The following is a 25,423-nucleotide window of genomic DNA, read 5'->3' as shown; positions in this document are numbered from 1 at the left end:
GGGGAAAGACTCCACCTTTTCCCTTCTTCGTCATATGAATTCCATCATATGTGTTCCAAAATTTGTTTCCAACTTTTCTCATTTTTTTTTTCTCTTTACCTAGTAACAAAATCAAAATAAATTAAACCATAATCAGTTGTATACGTTTTCAGCATCCAAAAATTCTTTCAAAATACATAGGATGATTTGAATTGTAGTTATAAAATTACATTGCAAATATAAAATATTAATAAAGATTCTATACAGAACTATTTTTTAATTTTAAACAATATAAATAAAACTTTTTTTTTAATTTTAAACAATATAAGCTTTTTCAATAATCAGGTGATTAAATTTTAATTTGTGATTAGGGGAATTTGGTTCCTTTTATGTGTTATATGGAGATTGAGAGTATTTTGTCACTCAATCTCCAATCTTGCCCTTTTTTGGTTGACAGAAACAATGACAAAAGAAATAAAGAACAAAAAAAATAAAAACAAATAAAAATGCAGCAACAAATAAAAATGGTCAATACAAGGTAATGCCCTTGATCCACATAAAATACTGTCCAATCATGGAATGATTTAATAAAATTCACTATCTTTTCTACAATCCAACTATATATATATATATATATTTTTTTTTACATGTGGTCACCACTTATCAAGGCCCAGGAGCCACTCGGTGATAAGGGTTATTGTGTGTACAGTAATCAATGGGATAGTATCGTAGTAATAGTTAGTATTGAGGATTTGATAAGGTGTCATTACTTAAGGGGGCGGTTCATCAGGAATTTATTTGTGTTGGACTTGAAGACATCTAAGTTGAATTCAGGGGGGAAACAGGCAAGCGGCAGAGAGTTTCACAGGTGTGCAGTTCTAAGAAAGAAGCTTTGTTCATGGAATCTAGGTTTTGATTTAGACACGGATAAAGAGTGGGGAAAGTTATTGACAGTGGTTTAAGCTAGTCGGATGTTTTCGTGAAAGATTGGCGAGGGGGACGGGAGATTGGAGCTCAGACGAGAACTTGCCATGGAAATAACGATAAAACAGAGAAAGTAGGGAATCAAAACATCGAAAAAAAAAACACAAAAAAAACTAACGTAAGGCAAACGAACGATGAAAACAGAAAAACGAACACTTGAAAAATGGCTTAAATAAGCCTGTTTCGATATTAAAATTTAAAAAATCGGTGGGTACCTGGGTGTTTTTGGGTGTGTGGTCGGGGGTGGATAAGCGAAGTAAAAAAAAACAAAACAGAAAAACGAACGTTACATGAAAAATGGCTTAAATAACACTGGTTCAATATTTAATTTAAAAAAAAAAAAAAAAGAAAACATCTCACATCACGATTCGAACCCAAAACGTTTAGATAATGAACCAACGCGCTAATCAACTGACCTAACGCGACGTACATGAAATTTGTTCAGTTTTTCAACTATTTAAAGTAAATCAGGTCATGACGTCATCTGGCGCATGCGTAGAACCGCCGTAAACCAGAAAAAAAATTCTTGATTTTTAAAAATTTATCCATTATAATTGAATATTTCCATTTTTCTCATTTTCAATTTTTCAACACCTCACATTTTTTTTTCTTTTCTCACATTTTATTTACTTTTCGATACACAATCATAATGAATGACATGGTAAACATTGCTCTCACTGAGATTTTCAAGAAACTGCAAGAGATCTTCATTCGACAAAGAGCCAGACTTCGATGAAGTTGTGAAACAGGTCTCATCCAAGCTAGACGTCCCACCTAGTGATAAACTTCTATCTGACATCAAAGTCGTGTTCAAAGACTTTCAGCAGCAACAAAACAAGAATCGTTCAGTGCTCAGTTCATTTGATGAGAAGATAGTGCTCCAACGTCATACCTATGTACCAAAGGCAAAACGTTCTCTGGAGGAAGTCAGTGACCATCAACAACGCAGACGACTGAGCGACTATATGGATTCGACCAAAGCTACTGCTCAAGCACAGAACACTTCCCCCACCAAAATGTTTATCTTCGGTCTGAAGAACAAAAACCTTCAAAACAAGAGGTTGCTAAAGTGGAATACTCTATCCTATGCAATGAGTTCATCCCAGACCGACACGTTTCATTGGAGGCTGCATCTGCCATCTACAAGAGTGGCAAAATAACCAAACAGATTTACACAGACATTCGTTTACTCCTAAAAAATGCTGGAGCTGACGTTCTTGCATTGTATGACAAACTGTCGAGATTTAAGAAAGAGCGGAGGCCAACAGTACAAAAACTCGCAACTTCGTACAATGGTGTGAAGTACCATTACCTTCAGTGCTTGCAACTTGCGTCTGCCCAATTGTTTGCATCACTTCAGTTTCCCGCATTCCACAACCTCAACGAGATCCAACCGAAAACTTCTCACCCAAAGAATCGATAGTAGTGAATTAAGAGCCAAGATTGATCAACTGCTACTGCACATGGCTGTCATTTATTCATCATTAACTCAGATAGGAAAGTGAAAATTGACGAGTTCAAAGAATTTTGTCACGCTACATATCTCTATGTTGGTTCAATTCCATGGATTGATATCACTCCAAGTGCTCATGTTGTTTTAAGGCACAGTGCTGAGTTAATTGCAGAAAATGGCAACATCAGTCTGCTCAACTATACAGAATCTGGCATTGAGGCAAATAACAAGTTCCTATGTCAGTATTGGATAAACAAGTTTCAAAAGACAAACCAATTTGACAATTTATCAGATTGTATTAACAGACCCTGGGACAAGAGTGATCCCATTGTTATGAAGACAAGAGGACGTTTAAACTGCAGACATTGCAAGTCATCAGGTCACAGCATTAGAAGTTGTGAGTAGCTTAAAACTGCAATTCATGGCTGCAACACTGAATACGAGTCTTTGTTGTGCTTTTTGACTGATGTTGATGCATGAGCAGTTATCTGATACATTGAATTAATAAACTAGTTTTGTCCTTGGTAACCTTTTAGTAGTGTATTTTCTCATTCTAATTTAATATTTGAAAAGCTTGTTTCATGCAGTATCAAATAGACATCTCATTTGACTTCTGAGCTTGAATAGTTTTAAAGATACAGGCATTTAAAGTTAGTCCGTAAATGCCTAAATTTTGTCCGTCAGCAAATTTGTTTTAGTTCATAGACTCTTAAAAAGAACGATTTTTATGTTGAATATCAGCTTTCCAACATCCTACCATGGTATACCAACCTATTTGATGTCAAAAATGAACTCCAAGAGCTAAAAAAAAAAAAGAAAAAAAAAAAAAGAAAAAAAAAAAAAAAAAAGCATAACCAGTTACATTATAGGTATACATAGGTAAATGTCTGCTTGACCTCCCCCTGGTCCAATTAAGCCCACTGTGGTATCCAGATGTGCATATCATTAAATGCTGTGAATAAATGTTGGGTATTCATCATTGAAACTTGGTGGATAAGTCAGGCAGAAACTGAAGTTCTATTAATGATTCTATAGATAGAATTTTTTTGTCTGACCACCCTTTTACTACAGAAAGTAGTTGCAGGCGTCATGAGAGAGGATGGTGATTCAAATCACATAACTGGAATAGAATGGAGTGTCCTGGAATATTGGGGAGACATGCTGTCACTTACACATCACTGGTAATAGCTCATGTGAGAACTCTGACATTAAAAGTTATTACTCATTCAATCTCATTTTTTTGTTATGATTTATGTAAGCGTACAAGGAAGAATGAAAAGTCCTTTTCAATTGTAATAGAAGATGAGTTCTTGTTATGAATGTCTTGTATGGATGAACCAAAGATCGGAGCTCAGGTGAAACTCTTCTATAGAAATAACAATAACGAGTAATGCCCCTTGGGTGATAAATGGCCTGCAGAGAACAGAAGAGTTACTCCCCTTTCCTCCCTTGATTTAGAAATTGATTGCATTTATTCAAAGTCAGGTAGCGTTTTTTTTTTTATTGTTGTAAGATATTCCAGATTTCTCAAATGGTATCTTTTTTTTTTTTTTTTTCCTCAAACTTAAGTCTACCTAAAACAAAGCAAATTGCAACTGAAACATAAGTTGGTTGGTTGTTTTTGTTTTACGGCATATCAACCCTTTTCGGGTTATTTAATGCCGAATCCAAAGATTCGAAGAAAAATTTTTAATAGAATATATTTGTTGTTTTCAAATCAGTTTCTATTTAACCCATAGTTGGGACCCTAACAGGTACTACAACTCCGTGTCAGAATGGACCTGGGAGAAATGGCAATTAACCACACTCCCCAAGGCCCACAAGCTGGGGCCTCACCACTGGATATAGTTTAAGGTCATATCCAGGACCAACTGAAACATAAGATAGAGGCTAAGCTTATGACAGAGATGAGGCAACGTAGGTGGGATTTTTTTATTTATTTTTTTACTCTTATTCACCTCAAACAAGGCACAGTGCCACTTACACATAAGGGGGTACTATTTGGGACCATATCTACATGGATACTAAGTAGGGAGTTGAGCAGTTAGATGTCTGTTCACATTACACTTTAACATCTGCATGTAAGTACAGTCAGGAAAGAATCAGGAAACCAGAAGAGAATTCCAAAGTCTAACAGCTTGAGGAAAGAAACTATTAGAGTAGACAGCTTCCTGGCATCTAAGGATGTCTACAGTGAAGGGGTGGGATTTTGCTGCTTGTTAGGTTAGTCGAGGGTATGTATGTCGAGGGGGCACAAGTGCACCGCGTTCATCAGAGCACATTCCATTAAAATACTTGTAAAACAAGCACAGGGATGCAACATTGCAGTGATGAGACAGGGGTTAGATCTTTGGAGAAGAAAAAAAAAAGGAAATAAAAATGTATAAAATCTGAAAAAACTATCTCTCTCATTAAAACTATTGCTCATTATTATTATATTATTACTACTACTCTTATTCATTAGGGTAGGTCGATTTTGGCATTATGACTAGGTCTATGCAGAGAAAGTTGTTAAATAGCATTAAGAATAACAACACAAAATACTTTTTTTCTAAAACTCCATCGTTTTTTGCTAAAATGAATTTAAACATTGAAAAACTCAATAAGCTGCGTCTATGTCGCAGGGTGCCGGTCTTAAATCAAAGAATAAGCATGTCATATTCATGCCGGTTTTGAAGAAAACATATGAAGGGAGTATAAACAATACGTTTTTTCTTTTGTTTGTAATATCTATTTTATTTTTAGAAAACTAATTGAGTGTCGATATAAAAAGACACCCTGCAAAATATTTCATTTAAAATGAATTAAACAACTAATAAACCAGGGCTTTATTTTATCCGGTTGATATTTCTGTCTACACTGCCAAGTAATCGGCTTCATTTTCGTGTTCACACGTGTGTTTACTTTGTTAACTGGAGCTTAATTCAAATATAGAAATTATTACATTTTACATTTTATATCTTAGCAAACCTTTATTATTTCTTTTTTGATATTTACCAATTTTTCCAAATTTTAAATTTAATTCATAATTTCCTTTGTTTAATTTCTTACCATATCATAAAATATGTATTTTGCAGATATTTTTCTAACCATGAGTCGGAAACGAACTATTTCTACACAATTTGTGGGCACACCTTTTCCATTAAATACAACAGAATCCCTACTTTCCGTCAGATTATTCAATATGGTTATTACATGGAGAATTATCGCCCAAAGTTAAATAAATTTGCCCTTTCAAAATTAATGGCAAATGATGTTAAAGATATTTGGAAGGCAGTAAATTCCAGTTTGCCCCTATTAACTGAAAAATGGATTGTACACAAATTGCAGGACACCTGCTTTAAAAAAACTAAGCAAATAAATAGAAACGTTTTATCCGCATATGCCAAAAGTCTTCTGCTCAATTACAAATTGACAAATTATTTGATATTTCATCTTGTTCGTGTGACCTGCCCATTGCAAGTTGTCATGCCAAAAATATTAAATGCAAAAAAGAAAATTGTCAGTCAAAGCATATTGTCTGTACCTGTCCTATAAAAAAACGTTAGTTTATTCTATTTTTTTAAATTTCTCTTGTTTGTTTGAAAAAATCTTTTTAATGAAAATCATAGACATCTTAAATTAAATGAATTTCCATACTTGTATTTTATGTAAACCAGTGAGAAAAGAAATTACAATTTTTTTTACGTGAAATAGAATTTATTTCTAAGATTAGCGTAGATTAGAATAAACATTTGTCGAATTTTCTAATTCAGGTTCCTGTAGAGGAGAGAGTATTTGAAGGACCAAAGAAATAAAATAGGAATCGAATGCAATTTTTAATTGAGACCTGTTGATAAAGCTGCAGTCGCAAAATCTAAAAAGTTAACTGTGTTAGGAGAAAAGCAAGTTGATTCATCCCCCCCGCCTATTGCTTCAACATCCCATGACCAGAATATCATTCTGACATCAGAAAATAGTGATGGAACAGATGAAAGTTTTGAACCAGAGGAAGAATGTAAGAATATTTACAGCCTGATAAACATTCCTCGTTATGCCATTGAACTCATCAGAGGTGATGTCTCATCAAACCTAGGTGCAAGTCTTGTAAACGCTTTTCTTTTGGATCTACAGGCTGCGGGCTTTCTAAAATCAAATATTGATTTAAGGAAATTTTTTCTTGATAAATCCAAAATTGACAGAGAAAAAGAAAGATAAAAAAATAATGCCTATCAAAAACATAATCAAAAAATTAGAAATCTTGTCTGCGTTGGTGATGATGGGAAACACGACAAAGACACTTTATTTTACATTGAAACTGTCGATGAAAAAGGAAACAAAAATCGAAGAAAAGCTAAAGGACAAGAGCATCACTTGACATTACGAAGGAGATGGGATGTGGAAGTAAGGGGGTGTATCTTACACATAGAGCGATTCCTACTGTTAGAGAAACTGGTGAAGTTCACAAAGTTCTAGAAGAGTATGAGAGTGTCAATACTTTAAAGGCTGTCCTTTTAGACACCACAAGCACCAATACTGGTTTCCTCACTAGAAAACAAGCTGTATAGAAAAAATACACACTTGGTTGTTCTCTACACCAGAATGAGCTTCCTTTTAGGGCATTATTTCAATTCCTTGATGGAAGTGTACGAAGCCCAACATCATTTACCGGTCAACTCGGAAAATTATGTGCCAACAATTACCATCATTTACCCCAAGTTGGCATTTTACAGTGAGTAGTCCTCTGGAGGGCAGGTATTCTGAACTAACAGAAAATGATCTCACTGATGACCAAAGACTACTTTTAGAGTATGCTGTTGGTATTTCAAGGGGTAAAGTAGACCCTTAGTATACAGCATGAAGGATCTGACCTTTAAATCAGGCAAAATGGCTTACTCTGGCAATCCGATTAATGTGTTTGTGGACCCGTAAAATTTATCCATCTGAATTGACCAGAAAAATGCACCAGCTGATTAGTTTTATTGTAGAAGTTTATGCAGTTAGCTGGTTTGAAATTAAACTGGATGATAAATTTCATAACTAGCAAATGTATATTTTTAAAATGATTGGGCAAATAAAAAAGCAGCCTCCAGAAATTCAGGAAATTGCTTTAAGCAATCTTCAGTTTAATGCTTTTTCCCTTTTGCTAGAGAATATTCTGTTCTCTTTGTTAAAATCAGATGAAATTGAAGTGAAATAAGTAGCTATAAGAAGAATTTTAACCATTAACTGATCAAATTGTTTATTTCGATTTATACATTCATTTTCAATTTTGCTTCAAAGGGATCCTATAGGGAGAATTTTTATATTATGGTAAAAAAAAATAGCTTTTTTACTTACCAATTGTTTTGTGTTTTTTATACAAGCATACATAACTGCCTAGAGATAGGTAAATAATTTGTTTTAGGTTTTATTAAGACTTTTTTCCAAACAGAATAAAAACTTCTTTTTTTATTGATAGTAAACAGAATTGAATTTTGCAGTTATAAAACAGTAAAATGCAGCATTTATAGAATTTTGTAATTGCCGCCACCTCAGTATGGGGGGGGGGCAGTAATAATTTTGTTTAATATTTAGCATATCAGACATATCGTTTATTTAAATATATAAAACAACTTGTTATGATTGAAACTGCAAAATACTAAATAATTTCTCACAAATCTTTCACAGATAAGGATTTTTCCATGTCTCAAAGTAGACGATCTTTAAAATCAAATTAGCATACGATGCCTGATGTTAGAAACCTAGTTTTTTTTATATTTGTACTCCCCATATGTTTGTGCAACTTTCTCTGCTTCAACCTTTTACATTTTCCAAAAAAAGTTGAAAATCAACCTACCCTATTATTCATATTGCCACTTGAATGTAAGGGGCTACTATTTAAGACCATATTTACAGGAACACTATGTAGAGAGAGTTGAGCAACAAGATGTTTGTTCACATTACATTTAAGTTTCTACATATTCGTACAGTCAGGGAAGTAGGAGACTGGGAGGCAATTCCAAAGCCTAGAGGCCCTCAATATTAATCCTGGAGTTCCTCAGGAGTTCATCTTGGGCTCAACTCTCTTCCTCATATACATCAATGATCTCCCAAAACACATACTTAAATCATTCATTAACATCTACGTTGATGACACGACCATCTATGGCAACACATCAAAGGCCGTAAATGACAAAGTTCTTTCTGATTCTCTCTCCTCTGATCTTGAGCGCGTGGTACAGTGGGGGAGGAGGTGGCTGGTTACCTTTAATGCATCCAAAACCAAGCTCCTGTCTTTACATCATCAACGCTCTGATCCCCATCTGGCATCAATTGAAATGGGTGGCTCTCGTCTAGGGGAAGCTCCATGTTTTGATAAGCTTCTGGGCTTGACCTTTACCCCTGACCTGAAATGGAACACGTACATCGAGTCAGTTGCCAAGGTTGCTGGAAAAATGGTAGGACCCTCCTACCGCTCCAGAAGATATCTCACCCCTGATGCAATTCTCTATCTATATAAAAGCCAAGTACGTCCAAGGATGGAGTACTGCTGCCACATCTGGGCAGGAGCTGCTATCCTGTCTTGACAGAGTACAAAATAGGCTTCGTGGCCTAGTAGGTGATGCCCTTTTCTCTTTCCTGCAACCTCTCTCCCACAGGAAAGACGTTGCGGGCCTGTTTTTGTTTTATTGTTACTACCATGGCAGGTGCTCGTCTGAGCTCCACTCTCTGGTCCCATCTCACCAATCTTTCACGATAAACATCCGTCTAGCTGAAACCACTGTCAAAAATTTTCCCCACTCCTTATCTGTGCCAAAATCAAAATGTAGATTCCATGAACAAAGGTTCTTTCTTAGAAGTGCACGTCTGTGGAATTCTGTTCCGGTTGCCTGTTTCCCACCTGACTACAACCTGGATGTCTTCAAGTCCAATGTAAACAATTTCCTGATAAACCGTCCCCTTAAGCAAGACACTTTATCAAATCTCCAATACTAACGCACTGTACATGCAATAACTCTTATCCCCAAGTGGCTTCCGGGCCTTGATAAGTGGTGATTACCTTGTAAAAAAAAAAAAAAAAGTTTGAGGAGAAACCACCATTCAATTAGAAGGCTTTCTGGCATCTAAGGACCTTTACAGTGAAGAGGTGGGATTTTACTGGTTGTCACAGCTTAGTCGATGATATGTATGTCGAGGGGGCACAAGTGCCATGAGTTCAGTAGAGCACATTCCATTAAAATACTTGTAAAACAGGTACATTGATGCAACATTGCCGCAATGGGACAGGGGTTGAGCAGCGAAATGTTTGTTCACATTACATTTAAATTTTGCTATGGTCGGGGGAATGGAATACGCAATTCGAAAATCATGTGTTTTGTTATAAGATGAAGATTTACATTTGATGCAGAATTTTTTTTTATTCTTTCGGATTTGATGAATTTTTGTTGGTTGCTGACGTAACAAGAATTTGTGTTGGTTGCTGACGTAACAAGAATTTGTGTTCGTTACTGACGTAACAAGAATTTGTGTTCGTTACTGACGTAACAAGAATTTGTGTTCGTTACTGATGTAACAAGAATTTGTGTTCATTACTGACGTAACAAGAATTTGTGTTCGTTACTGACGTAACAAGAATTTGTGTTCGTTACTGATGTAACAAGAATTTGTGTTCGTTACTGATGTAACAAGGCCAGTTTTCTTTAATGGGTTGAAATTATGAACAGTAATCAAGTAAATTACACTTACTTTAAAAATGAAACATTTGGCAAGGAGAAATGCACACGTTGAAAATGTAGTAATCTGCAATTAAGAAAAAAAACCGGTAAATTTTAATGCAAGAATTTGAATGTTAAATTTGTTAGAAAGTTAATTATTAGATTAAATACCATAGATTGAAAAGTTCATTCTCAAATTTTTTAGCTTGAAAAGTTAATTCTCAAATTTCATAGCTTGAAAAGTTAATTCTCAAATTTCATAGCTTGAAAAGTTAATTCTCAAATTTCATAGCTTGAAAAGTTCATTCTCAAATTTCATAGCTTGAAAAGTTCATTCTCAAATTTCATAGCTTGAAAAGTTCATTCTCAAATTTCATAGCTTGAAAAGTTCATTCTCAAATTTCATAGCTTGAAAAGTTCATTCTCAAATTTCATAGCTTGAAAAGTTCATTCTCAAATTTCATAGCTTGAAAAGTTCATTCTCAAATTTCATAGCTTGAAAAGTTCATTCTCAAATTTCATAGCTTGAAAAGTTCATTCTCAAATTTCATAGCTTGAAAAGTTCATTCTCAAATTTCATAGCTTGAAAAGTTCATTCTCAAATTTCATAGCTTGAAAAGTTCATTCTCAAATTTCATAGCTTGAAAAGTTCATTCTCAAATTTCATAGCTTGAAAAGTTCATTCTCAAATTTCATAGCTTGAAAAGTTCATTCTCAAATTTCATAGCTTGAAAAGTTCATTCTCAAATTTCATAGCTTGAAAAGTTCATTCTCAAATTTCATAGCTTGAAAAGTTCATTCTCAAATTTCATAGCTTGAAAAGTTCATTCTCAAATTTCATAGCTTGAAAAGTTCATTCTCAAATTTCATAGCTTGAAAAGTTCATTCTCAAATTTCATAACTTAGAAAGTTAATTATTAAGTTAAACTTCATGTCTTAAAATGTTAGTTATTTAGCTAAATATTATACAAATTACAAATATTTTAATAAAGACTAAAAACTGCTGCGGAAAACATTGTTTCTAGTCAATTTAATTTTGCAAAATTTATTAAATATTTGACAAATTACCATTTAGTTCAAAAGTTCTTACTTTAAAAACACATACAACTAGAGTAAATATTTCCATCATTATTGAAAGCAAATAAGAATCAATAATTTTTAAACATAGAAATTTAATTTGCACGTTTAACAACAAAGATGTTAATTTAGACACGTTTAACAACAAAGATGTTAATTTAGACACGTTTAACAACAAAGATGTTAATTTAAACACGTTTAGCAACAAAAATGTTAATTTAGACACATTTAGCAACAAAGATGTTAATTTAGACACGTTTAGCAACAAAGATGTTAATTTAGACACGTTTAACAACAAAGATGTTAATTTAGACACGTTTAGCAACAAAGATGTTAATTTAGACACGTTTAGCAACAAAGATGTTAATTTAGACACGTTTAACAACAAAGATGTTAATTTAGACACGTTTAGCAACAAAGATGTTAATTTAGACACGTTTAACAACAAAGATGTTAATTTAGACACGTTTAACAACAAAGATGTTAATTTAGACACGTTTAGCAACAAAGATGTTAATTTAGACACGTTTAACAACAAAGATGTTAATTTAGACACGTTTAACAACAAAGATGTTAATTTAGACACGTTTAACAACAAAGATGTTAATTTAGACACGTTTAACAACAAAGATGTTAATTTAAAAACGTTTAGCAACAAAAATGTTAATTTAGACACATTTAGCAACAAAGATGTTAATTTAGACACGTTTAGCAACAAAGATGTTAATTTAGACACGTTAACAACAAAGATGTTAATTTAGACACGTTTAGCAACAAAGATGTTAATTTAGACACGTTTAGCAACAAAGATGTTAATTTAGACACGTTTAACAACAAAGATGTTAATTTAGACACGTTTAGCAACAAAGATGTTAATTTAGACACGTTTAACAACAAAGATGTTAATTTAGACACGTTTAACAACAAAGATGTTAATTTAGACACGTTTAACAACAAAGATGTTAATTTAGACACGTTTAGCAACAAAGATGTTAATTTAGACACGTTTAGCAACAAAGATGTTAATTTAGACACGTTTAACAACAAAGATGTTAATTTAGACACGTTTAGCAACAAAGATGTTAATTTAGACACGTTTAACAACAAAGATGTTAATTTAGACACGTTTAACAACAAAGATGTTAATTTAGACACGTTTAACAACAAAGATGTTAATTTAGACACGTTTAGCAACAAAGATGTTAATTTAGACACGTTTAGCAACAAAGATGTTAATTTAGACACGTTTAACAACAAAGATGTTAATTTAGACACGTTTAGCAACAAAGATGTTAATTTAGACACGTTTAACAACAAAGATGTTAATTTAGACACGTTTAGCAACAAAGATGTTAATTTAGACACGTTTAGCAACAAAGATGTTAATTTAGACACGTTTAGCAACAAAGATGTTAATTTAGACACGTTTAACAACAAAGATGTTAATTTAGACACGTTTAGCAACAAAGATGTTAATTTAGACACGTTTAACAACAAAGATGTTAATTTAGACACTTTTAGCAACAAAGATGTTAATTTAGACACTTTTAGCAACAAAGATGTTAATTTAGACACTTTTAGCAACAAAGATGTTAATTTAGACACGTTTAACAACAAAGATGTTAATTTAGACACGTTTAGCAACAAAGATGTTAATTTAGACACTTTTAGCAACAAAGATGTTAATTTAGACACGTTTAGCAACAAAGATGTTAATTTAGACACGTTTAGCAACAAAAATGTTAATTTAGACACGTTTAGCAACAAAGATGTTAATTTAGACACGTTTAACAACAAAGATGTTAATTTAGACACGTTTAGCAACAAAGATGTTAATTTAGACACTTTTAGCAACAAAGATGTTAATTTAGACACTTTTAGCAACAAAGATGTTAATTTAGACACGTTTAACAACAAAGATGTTAATTTAGACACTTTTAGCAACAAAGATGTTAATTTAGACACTTTTAGCAACAAAGATGTTAATTTAGACACGTTTAACAACAAAGATGTTAATTTAGACACGTTTAGCAACAAAGATGTTAATTTAGACACTTTTAGCAACAAAGATGTTAATTTAGACACGTTTAGCAACAAAGATGTTAATTTAGACACGTTTAGCAACAAAAATGTTAATTTAGACACGTTTAGCAACAAAGATGTTAATTTAGACACGTTTAACAACAAAGATGTTAATTTAGACACGTTTAGCAACAAAGATGTTAATTTAGACACTTTTAGCAACAAAGATGTTAATTTAGACACGTTTAGCAACAAAGATGTTAATTTAGACACGTTTAGCAACAAAAATGTTAATTTAGACACGTTTAGCAACAAAGATGTTAATTTAGACACGTTTAGCAACAAAAATGTTAATTTAGACACGTTTAGCAACAAAGATGTTAATTTAGACACGTTTAGCAACAAAAATGTTAATTTAGACACGTTTAGCAACAAAGATGTTAATTTAGACACGTTTAGCAACAAAAATGTTAATTTAGACACGTTTAGCAACAAAGATGTTAATTTAGACACGTTTAGCAACAAAAATGTTAATTTAGACACGTTTAGCAACAAAAATGTTAATTAAGACACGTTTAGCAACAAAAATGTTAATTTAGACACGTTTAGCAACAAAGATGTTAATTTAGACACGTTTAGCAACAAAAATGTTAATTTAGACACGTTTAGCAACAAAAATGTTAATTTAGACAGGCAGATATATGGTAGCAAAAAGATATATTTTTTTTCATTCATTACCGTTGCCGAGGAGGTTATGTTATACAATCATGTTTGTTTACCATTATGTACCAGTATAATGTCTACATTGCTTGACCAATTGTCACCAAACTTGGCCAAAATGAGAATCATGGTATAACTGATTTAATTGAGAGATGTCAAGGTCATAGAAAAGGTAGATGTTACATTTTTGTTGATAACTTTGCTTCCATTCATCACATGAACTTGCTGTCCATATTTTAGTTAATGAAATCTTGCATCTTGTATGATGTTGATCCCTGGTCAAGAAAAGTTTGGTAAAGGTCGAAAGTTGGACCGAATTTCAACTTGATTTTTAAAAATTTGATGTATATGAAAATCCTTGATAACAATATGGACAATATGGCAAAATTTCAGATTGATCAGATAATTAGTTTTTGAGTTATCCATGTTCCCATTGCATAACTTTGGCAATACTTCAGACATTTGACCGTATGAGGCCAAGTGAAACAAACGACCACCATGCTTTTTAGCCTCGAGTATCCAAGAACAAAAACCCAAAGCTAAGTAAAAATTCCTAACTGTTCGCATATAATTTAAAGCTAATATTCTTTCCATTTTCAGGCATATTGTAACCGATAACTTTTCTTCACTTAAATAGACTATTTCGCCGCTTACAATGCCATGTCACTTAATTAATAAGTCAATGCTATAGTAAAGACAAACTCGGTAAAAAAAGAAATTATGCTAAGTTATTTAGAGGACATGGAAACCTTATTTAAATATCATTTCCACCGTGTTATAAATCCAGACTTATTGCATGTTCAATTATTGCATATATTAAAAAAAAAAAACTATAAATAATTAGATTTATTGAATTAAACCTAAAACTCTATGATTCTCAATTTATTGATGGTTTTCCTTCACGACGGTTAAAACTTATTTCAACGAATCCTTACGCACCGTAAGTTTATTATTTAAATTCTTTCCTAAAGCTGTACTTTTCAACTGCACATTTCCTTTTCAGTTTTTTCCGCTTTTCACCTTGTACGTTATATATGCCATTACTTTTACGTTATATCTATTAATATTTTATTTCCATCATATTTGTTTGAAACGCGTATTCAATTGTTAACATTAATACCCCTAAAAACGATACACATATAAAGAAATATGTCGCGCCGCCAACTGGAACACTTTTCACTAAGTGACCCCCCCTCCCTCTAAATCAGCCCACACCGTCTCCCTAATTAGATAGCATCTTGGTACCACAAGTGCCATTTGACCGTATGAGGCCAAGTGAAACAAACGACCACCATGCTTTTTAGCCTCGAGTATCCAAGAAAAAAAAACCAAAGCTAAGTAAAAATTCCTAACTGTTCGCATATAATTTAAAGCTAATATTCTTTCCATTTTCAGGCATATTGTAACCGATAACTTTTCTTCACTTAAATAGACTATTTCGCCGCTTACAATGCCATGTCACTTAATTAATAAGTCAATGCTATAGTAAAGACAAACTCGGTAAAAAAAAGAAATTATGCTAAGTTATTTAGAGGACATGAAAACTTTATTTAAGTACGATACTTAATATAATCAGCCATCGAAAAAAAAAATTAAAAAAATTTTTTTTTTTTTTTTTTTTTTTTTTTTTAAGAAAAAAAAATAAAAAGTTAAAAACATCAGTGACCCCCCCTTGCTTGTACACGTCCATTTCCTTTCCGGATCCCTGCTCCGAACATATGCTCGTGATCCATCATCTCATCTGAAGATGAGGGGCTCTTATGCCTTACACAACAATTTATCAGTCTATACTATTGTCTATAAACTGATATCATCAACAATTAGATAAGCTGTTTTTAAATTTCCCCTCTTGACAAAATTGCAAACCGGAATGCAAACGGATTTTCCTTTGCGTTAGAGGATTGAACTGAAGCAGTATACTTAATATGTACAATACGTGCGTACTAAACTAAACCACCTTTGTTACCTATATACAATCGCCTATACTGAATCCTCATCGGCTCAAAGCTCTCTGTATCCCCAGACTCTTAATTTCTCAAATCTTATATCACCAAGACATCCTTCTTAATTGATACAAGAATCCTCCTGAGCAGTTCAACATCCAGTGATCATATATCCAATCCTCATGAAACTGCTTATATCACCCTGAATATTACCTTAAATCTTTATTCTATCCCTAAGCAAAGTAGAACACCTAATAACACTCTAGTCAACTACTTTTAAAATTAGAAAAACCCAGTTTCAATATTAGAAGTACATCGTCCCTCACCTTGACTACGGACTTTTGCAATAAGTCATGAAACTATTGTACCTAAAATTCCTCTCCAAACTACAAAATACTGCTGCTTGTATACTAAGCAAGTACCTCCTATAGATACTTTACCTCCAAGATGACTGCCTTGTCTGTTTTGCATGACAAACCTTATTATTTTTTACTTAAATTCTCTTTCTCCTGATCACTAACAAATCAAATCTGCTCTACTTCCTAAGTTGACACTAAACAAATCCGTCTCACGTAACTTAGATGGGTCATTGCTCTCCGCCCTTGACCTTAACAAACTCGCAAATCGATACCCATTAACACCTAAAATTTCCTAGGCATGCTCCCGATTATAACTCCCAACCCATAACCAAGCTTCTAAGTAAATACTTACTAGCCTTAGTCCAATACATTGACTTAAAGTAATCTATAATGAACAGTAACCGTTAATATCTCTTTATTAAGAGATAGTATTGCAATAATTATTACACAAACTAAACCGGTACTCATTGAAATAAAAACTTCCGGATATTAAGAGAAAGGCGAAGTCATTCTCCTTAGTTGTAGTCTAAAGGCAACTTACTCAAATTGTCTAAAATTCCATGCATTCGTATACAATACTACTTATCCATCCATCTATACTTTTACTATACTTACAGAATATGCAATAACCTATATCTATCAGGTATAACTGTACTCCATATCAAATGTTCTCTTGTCTCTATACTGAACATATCTAATCTTTCAGTCTTACTAAATGTCCGGCTTGGGCACCAAATCAGAATTTCTAATAGAAAGTAGATCATACTCTAGCACTTTATCCTAATTCCTAAACCTACTAAACCATATCTAACCATACATTCCTAAACCTACTAAACCATATCTAACCATACATTGCTAAACTTACAAAACTATATCTAACCATACATCAACTCGACTCTCTCGATCAAATACTGTAGCAAATTTAACTGCTTCCACTGCATGAATTTTTACGTATGCCCTCTCTCAGTATAAATGAAAATGGACAGCATAATAATGCCCTTTTTAAACCACACTTGAGGAGTGAAAATCTTCTGTAGAAGCTAACCTAAATGCCCGATTTTCCAGGAGATATTAACCTAAATAACCAATAAATATTAACTACCCATGCGGGGTCGCAGAAATACCTGGATTAGGACCCAGGCGCGGGGCGAACCCCCTCGGAGCTGATGGACCCGTAGGTCTTCCCAGGCCATCCGTCTAGGAGAAGGAAAACTCTGAAACTAAACCTAGGGGAGGGAGGTCTCTTCAGTCCTGGACGACAACCTTCCTAGAGCTGGTGACTCAAACAAATCACCGGTTGGCAAACCTAAACTGCTTAAGGAGGAGATAGACTCTGTCTATCGCTCGGCTTTCATACTCCTTCTTTGCCTATTGGCCAGGCGTAGAGGTACTATCACAGGGACTCGCTTGAATCACCCAGTGGTTGACCTTGTTTCCTGACTAGGGTAATGAACGCCGCTTTTCCCCACTCCTGCCACATCCCATCCCCCTAAACTGGACACAGTGGGGTGCTTCAGTGCCATATATGTCAGTGCAGTTGGACTGGGCTTGCTTTGCCTAATGGATTGAGGGTACCGGATTGACAGTTCCTGGCTGCTGTTTCCGACTGATAGTACAGGAGCCCTAACTCTTCGGTAGCGCTTAGAGCGGCTGCTCCATCAACAGTTGTAAAATATCGGGATGTTTGTAGTGCCATGTCGCGCATGGAAAGGGACCCTGCACTCATCCCCGGTGGGCTTTCCTGAGGCCACAATCCTGTGGGTGAGGACAGCTGATGGTCTACTTGTATTGCATGTCTGGTATTCTGCACAACTACTTGTCCAGCATCCCCTCACTCATCCACCCTAACTGAAACTTTTAAATAAAATAAAATGAAATGACAGCTCAAGCAAAAGTTACGTTTAAACCAGGACCAAACTCAAAGAAAACCAACCTGCCTCCTCCCTTGAGGCTTGCATTTACTAATATCCGCGGGCTTAGAACTAACTTAGATGATGTTGAGTCATTTCTCCTTGTAAACACCCCGGATATCTTAGCATTAAGTGAAACTAACCTTCACTCCTCCATACCCTCTAACCACTTTAACATGCCTGGTTATCTCCCACTCTACCGTAAGGACTCGGACAGACATATGCATGGACTTGGAGTCTATATTCGAAACACCCTCCCCCTAACTAGAGAAATAAAACTAGAATCAGAGGGCCAGGCCTTTATGTGCTTCAGAATAAATATGCAACACAATATTAGCTACTTATATTTTCTCTACCGCTCTCCCTCAAACCAAGACTGTACCCTAATAAACAAAGTCTCAGACAGCATAGATATAGCACTCTCCCTCGATACTAGCGCACAAATACATGTATTTGGTGACTTCAATGTCCACCACAGTAACTGGCTAGGATTCTCAAATCACACAGACGTAGCTGGTAGCGCCACATATAGCTTCTCTATATCTCATTCCCTATCTCAGATGGTTACATTTCCGACACGTTTCCCAGACCAGCACGATCAACATGCCTCACTTCTAGATCTCTTTCTGACAACAGTTCCCAATGACTATACAACAAATGCCCATAGCCCACTCGGGAATGCTGATCACGCTGTGATAATGGTAGAAATCAGCCTAAATTCTCGCCCTAAAACTGAAGACCCACTACTCAAAACAACGAGGTATTACAAAAAGGCTGATTGGGAAGCCATCAGGGAGCTCATCAGAGATGCCCCATGGCAAAATATCTTTACTCTTCCAGCGGAACAGTGTGCAAATGAGACAACTGAATGGTTCAAAACTGCTATTGAAGCACATGTTCCCGCACAGAAATACTATAGCAAGCCCCACTCCCCCCAATGGTTTACTTCTGCTTGTGCAGCTGCCATTTGTCAAAGGCAGCATGCGTTCCGCAGATTCAACCGACATAAGTCCAGCTCAAATAAACAGAAGTTTATAGAAGCTAGAAATAATTGTAAGAGAGTGATAGACACAGCTAAGTCAGATTACTCTGAAACCACCAGAAAGCGCATCGAAGCACAGAAATTAGGAACCCGGGATTTTTGGAAAATCTACAACAGCGTAGTTAATAATGGACAGTCAATTATTCCCCCACTAACAAACAATCATGAGGTTGCTTGCACGGCAACTGACAAGGCTAATCTGCTTGCCAGTCGGTTTGCCTCAAACTCCACACTGAACTCGGTACACCACTCACTCCCTGATTTTCCTCTGCGAACAGACGCCACACTTGACGACTTGAAAATCACCCCTTCTCAGGTACATGCTATTATAAAAAACCTAGACACCTCTAAAGCATGTGGACCAGATCTCATCCCGGCTGTGCTATTAAAAAAATGCTCTGCCGAGGTTGCTCCAGTTCTGTCCAAACTTTACAATAAATGCCTTAACGAATCTTGTTTTCCCGACTGCTGGAAAACCGCCTCTGTGGTACCAGTCTTCAAGAATTCTGGTGAAAGAACTGACCCACTAAATTATCGCCCCATTAGCCTCCTCCCGCTTTTCGCCAAAATATTTGAGTCCTTAGTTAATAAAGCCCTAGTCCAGCACCTAACAGCTGCTAAACTCTTGACTGACAAACAATATGGATTCAGGCAAGCCCGTTCAACAGCAGATATCTTAACTGTAGTTTCTGAACGTATATACCGTTCATTGGATAAAACAGGGGAGGGTAGAGCGGTGGCCCTTGACATATCTAAGGCTTTTGACAGGGTATGGCACGATGGTCTTCTAAGGAAAATTAGATCATATGGAATCACTGGAAGAATTCATAACGTAATTAAATCCTTCTTAAGTAATAGAAAAATCAAAGTTGTCCTCGACGGACGTACATCCAAACAATATGACATAAATGCGGGAGTGCCTCAGGGGTCTATCCTTGGACCTCTATTGTTCCTGATATTCATAAACGACCTCCCTGATAATATTGTTTCGGAGATGGGTATATTTGCCGATGACACCACTCTCTATAACAGATATGAGGGGAAAACAAATGAACACATATCCAAGAAAATGGCAGAAACACTAGAGGATGACCTCCAATCCGTAGTGGAATGGGGACAAAAATGGTTGGTCTCATTCAATGCTGCTAAGACTAAGCTTGTCTCCTTCAATAACTACAAGAAACCTTCTCTACCACCAATAGCAATGGCCAAGAACACATTGCCTGAAAGTACTTCTTTTAAACTCCTCGGCCTAACGTTTACAGGGAATATGAACTGGAATAGATACATTGAGAGCATTGCCAAGGCTGCTGCAAGGAAGGTTGGCTCCCTCTACCGTGCTAGAAAACTACTTACGCCTGCCAGTATCCTATACCTCTATAAGGCAACCATTCGCCCATGTATGGAGTACTGTTGTCACATCTGGGCTGGTGCATCTGCTGCTTGTCTCTCGCTCCTGGACAGGGTTAAAAAAAGAGTCGCAAACCTGATAGGTCCTGAACTGTCATCTGGGCTTCAACCTCTGTCCCATCGACGAGATGTTGCATCCCTCTGCCTGTTCTACAAATACTTTAATGGTGAATGCTCTGACGAACTGCAAACACTTGTACCTCCCCGACGTAACTACCCCCGACAAACCCGACAAGCTACTAAGTCTCATCCCTTTACAGTGGAGATCCCTAGGTGCAAGAAAGCCTTTTACTCCAATAGTTTCTTCCCCAGAACTGCGGGTCTTTGGAACTCCCTTCCGGGATTCTGCTTTCCCAACTGCAATGATATGCAGAAGTTCAAGTGTAATGTTAACAAACATCTTTCTACTCTTCTCCCTTCATAATGACCCCGCTAATTAATTCCCTAATAGTAGCCCCCTGCTTTAAAGTGGCACTGTGCCTTGTTTGGGGTGAAAATTGAATAAAAAAAAAAAAAAAAAAAAAAAAAAAGACAATATGGAGAAGTAAGGCCAAGATAAGATTTGGCTCAGGCATAAGTATACACTTTTGTTCTGTTGTTTTTATTTGTGTAATATAGTCATTTTTATATTTATAAAATTTTCCTTTGAAGAGGTATTTGATCAACAAAGTGGTATTTTAATTTTTTAGTTTTCAATGAAAATTTCTTAACTAAAATATTCGTTATTCATATAATTTGGATTCTTCAAACTACTGTTCTCATCTTGAATGTTATTTTCACAATGTTTCGGTCGATGTAATCTCCAACCTTCTTCAGGTGTATCTTGTCAAACTCGGGAATGTTTCTGTTGAACTCGGGAATTTGGACAGAATTTCTAACAGGACCCTTCATTTAGTTCACAGCCATGACTGAATAGAGGTCCTAAGTAATTCGCAATTGTATTTTTTTGTTGCCCACACTGAAAATTGAACCTTCAGGAGAATATCACTTTTTACAACTGATTTTTCCAAGTACTCTAACTACTGTACCACAGGTCCTTGTTACATCGACCAAAATGTTGCGAAAATCACTCAAAATGAGAACAGTAGTTCGATGAATTGAAATAATATGAATAACCAATACTCATCTAAAAAATTTAGAAATGTCATACGGGTTATTGCTTAGAATTCCCTCTATATTAAAAACAAAAACAAAATAAAATCTGTATGATGTACATACCCATGACAAAATGATAATATCTTATTCCAAAAATCACATAAATTGATCAAGTATTTTTATTTAGTACACTTGATAAAATAATGAAAATGTCATTTCAAATTTAAGCTGAAAATAAATATTTATGTCTTTGCATGATAACCATCAACAATCTTAATTCAATTCTTCTTACTTTTTAAAAAAAAAATTTTTTTTTTACATGGGGGGGGGGTCACCACTTATCAAGGCCCGAAGGCCACTCAGGGATAAGGGTTATTGCATGTACAGTAATCAATGAGATAGTATTGTAGTAATCATTAGTATTGGGGGTTTTGATAGAGTGTCTTACTTAAGGGGGCGGTTTGTCAGGAGTTTGTTTATGTTGGACTTGAAGACGTCCAAGTTGTAGTCAGGTGGGAAACAGGCAAGCGGCAGAGAGTTCCACTGGCGTGCAGTTCTAAGAAACAAGCTTTGCTCATGGAATCTACTTTATTTATTAATAACCAAAGAGCGGCTGTCTTATCTGTCATTTAAAAAAAAAAAGAAAAAAAAAGATAACTCAACCAATTCAAGCTTACAAGATTTATGTTGTAATGCCTATAAATCTCCATTAATTGCTTAAAAATGATTTTCTTTATAAAAAATAAAACTAATTGATCAATTTATGTGATTTTTGGAATATGATATTTTCGTTTCATCATGAGTATGTACATCATACGGATTTTTCTTTATTTTTCTTTTTTAATATGAGGGAATTTTGGACAAAAACCAAAGTATGTTAATGCAAGTAAAAAAAAAAAAATGGGGAGAAAAGTACTCACTGCAACCATCCACCAATGTTGTATTCTAAAAAGGGCATAAGCAAGGATCAATAGCACAAACCTAGAAGCAGCAGCCATCTGAAAAAAATGAGACAAAAAGTGAATTAAGAGATGAGCTATACAAATGGAAAACTCAATCGGTAATATGTGTATTTTTGTGACCTTGCAGGCAAGTAATTGTTAAAAACATGTTTGGTTTTGTTTAATGCCATATTAATCATTTTTGGGTTATTTAATGGTGAATCCAGTAATTTTCGAAAAGTCTTTATTCTTTAAGTTCTTTATTTCTTCAAATATTTATGGGTTTTGGTTTGCTTGTTTTATAGAAGTAAAACGTTTTATATATATATATATATTTTATTGAAGTCTTTTGAGATAAGTAATTTGTATATTTATTTATTTACTAGCAGGAGGAAGGGACGGCGGCTTTACACTTAAATATTTTAATTTGTCCAGATTTCGTATATATTATTATAGAGTCATGATTTCAGAAGTAAAAAAAAAAAAAGAAGAAGTATTTGCATGCCATCAGCTAAAATCAAAACAAAAAGCAAAACTGTAGCAGTCAAAGCTGGTGGCGTTACCATTGTGGTGACGTGACACGCGTATGAACTGATTAAAAATTAAAAATAGACTAACATGAATGTACAAAATGGATAACGATTTTTGTCAATTTTGACCCATTTCTGACCCCTTAAAAAATTTTAACTGGCTAGAGACTCATAAAAGAACGGTCCATAAAAAATCCAATCATTTGAGGCCCCTAACGCCACTCTGTGACTTTTAGTTTTGGAAGAGATAAAGTTTGAAAGTATGGAGACAGACAGACATATAGCCTTTTATATATTAGATTTGCAGACTGTTATCTTCATAGTTGTTGTTTCACCACGTTTCGTCCTTCAGGTGGTTAACCGCAACAGGATAGAAATTCTGAGTCTTAACTGTATCCTCAGTAATTACTGACTTCCATAGTTGTTGTCTCACCATGTTTTGGCCAACTAATCCTCTGGCTTGCTTTTGGGGTCTATGGTGCAGTGGATACAGGCACTGAATCTCTATCCTGAAGATAGCAGTTTCAACACTACCCGAACTTCAATCTGTTATATAATCACCAGGCAACGCCAGCTAGAAAGCACTATTCATGTATCTATCTATCAGTATAACAAAGTTGAATCATGGGAAACAATAAGTGGCAAGCATTGCAGGTGCAGGAAGGTCAAAGGGTTATGCTGTGACATGAATCAAACTGTGTGACTGGTCGGCTGCACTGAAAGCTAGGTAGATGGGGCCCGGATCTGTCGCGTTAAGGGTTCCGGTTTTGAGTAATTTAGTTAATTTTAGTTGAGTTTGGGTTCAGGATGTTGAAGAGATAGGATGCATTGAGCAAGTCTCCCCACAAGGCAAAGATCGCCATTCTCTCCAGTCTGCTGTGACGAAAACGCTGGGAGGGAGTGAATAAAAAATATATAAAACAACCTTTCATTTTGAGTTCCTGTCTTGCATGATTATAACAGAACCAGCTTCCTCAAGATGTTGGCGAATCTCCCCAAGAGTGAGTAACAGAAAACAGGTACATCACATATGAGTATTATTCTATATCCTGACCCACCCATATCCAGAGATAAGACAAACACGCCGTTAAAATAGACATTAACTAGACAGTCACAAGCCTGATAAGAAGTCGATAAGAAGAATTAAAGAACAAAAAAGAAAATCAAATCAAATAATTGAGAACAGACTCCCTAATACACAATATAACAAATCTTTGGTTCTTCCTTATAATACATTCACAGCAAGAACTCATCTTTCTACCATTAAAAAGAATTTTCTTAGCATCAGGTAGAATTTCCATGAACAGCGTTTCTTTTCCAAGAACTTCCCATCTGTGGAACACATTACCATGGGACTACTTCCCTGCAGACTACAACAGGTTATCTTTAAATTCAGTATCATAATTCAGTCATAAGCCATCCCCATAAGTAATCAAGCTTTATTCATTCAATTCACCATTTTCAATCCTCTCATAATATTCCTCTTAATTAATCTGACAATCAATCTCCTGCATTAACCCTTTAACAAATGTTGACAAGTGGAAAGAAACTGTTAATGGAAATTCTGCCTTAAGATAGGCACACGGAGGAAGAATGGAAAGTTTTTTTCAGTAGAAAGTAAATCATAATGTTAATGTAATTTTGTGAATTTATCAAATAATACAATAAAATAAATGGAGAGACTGTAGCTGAAGATGATCTAAAGTAGGGTTTCCCAAAGTGGGTTCCACGGAGCCCTAGGTTGAGGGGCTCCAGAAGTTTTTTCTTAAGGAGAATTAGATGCTTTATATTGAAAAATTAAATGGCTGCAGACATTTAACTTTTGATTTTTTTTTTTAACTGGAAAGAGATATAATACATAACTACAGGTGTAAAGAGTTTCAGGATGGTGCATGAAAATGAAAATAAAAAATAAATTAACAAAAAAAAAAAAAAAAAAAAATGAAACAATTTTTGATTAACCAAAAACAAAAATGGTTGTTAACATTATCATTAGTAAGTGTTAAAATTTGAAATTAATTTTTTTCATATTTATTTAAAAAATTATCTTATTAGCGCTCCATGAAAAACCTTTTTCTCTACTCAGGGGCTCCATATTGGCCAGAAGTTTGGGAAACCCTGCTCTAAAGGTTCCTTTTTCATTGGTTAGGAGACCAAGATGTTAGAGAGTTTACAACTGTTTTTCCTGAATTGCTCCACTAACTCTTGATCCTCAGCTTAGAATGCTGAATGTTTAACAATGTGCCATAAAATACCATTTCCTCAATCTTTACTATAACTCT

At 34.9% G+C, this 25,423-nt stretch overlaps 1 protein-coding gene across 5 annotated transcripts in view; it reads right to left on the bottom strand.

Annotated features, from left to right (window-relative positions):
- LOC145246580 (stAR-related lipid transfer protein 3-like) overlaps positions 1–25,423 on the bottom strand; it is a 261,902-nt gene that overhangs the window by 132,895 nt on the left and 103,584 nt on the right. For all 5 annotated transcript variants that reach the window (XM_080108192.1, XM_080108193.1, XM_080108191.1 and 2 more), the window contains 2 exons: positions 22,591–22,668; positions 10,124–10,177 (listed from right to left, as the gene is read on the bottom strand). In XM_080108192.1, the coding sequence (XP_079964318.1) occupies positions 10,124–10,177; positions 22,591–22,668 (132 nt within the window). The remainder of the gene's footprint in view (positions 1–10,123; positions 10,178–22,590; positions 22,669–25,423) is intronic.

The sequence above is a fragment of the Euprymna scolopes genome, chromosome 24 (assembly GCF_053919585.1).
Source record: "Euprymna scolopes isolate OS-2025 chromosome 24, ASM5391958v1, whole genome shotgun sequence".
NCBI lineage: Eukaryota > Metazoa > Mollusca > Cephalopoda > Sepiida > Sepiolidae > Euprymna > Euprymna scolopes.
The sequence above is the reverse complement of the archived record's forward strand: the minus strand, read 5'-3'. Positions and strand labels throughout refer to the sequence as shown.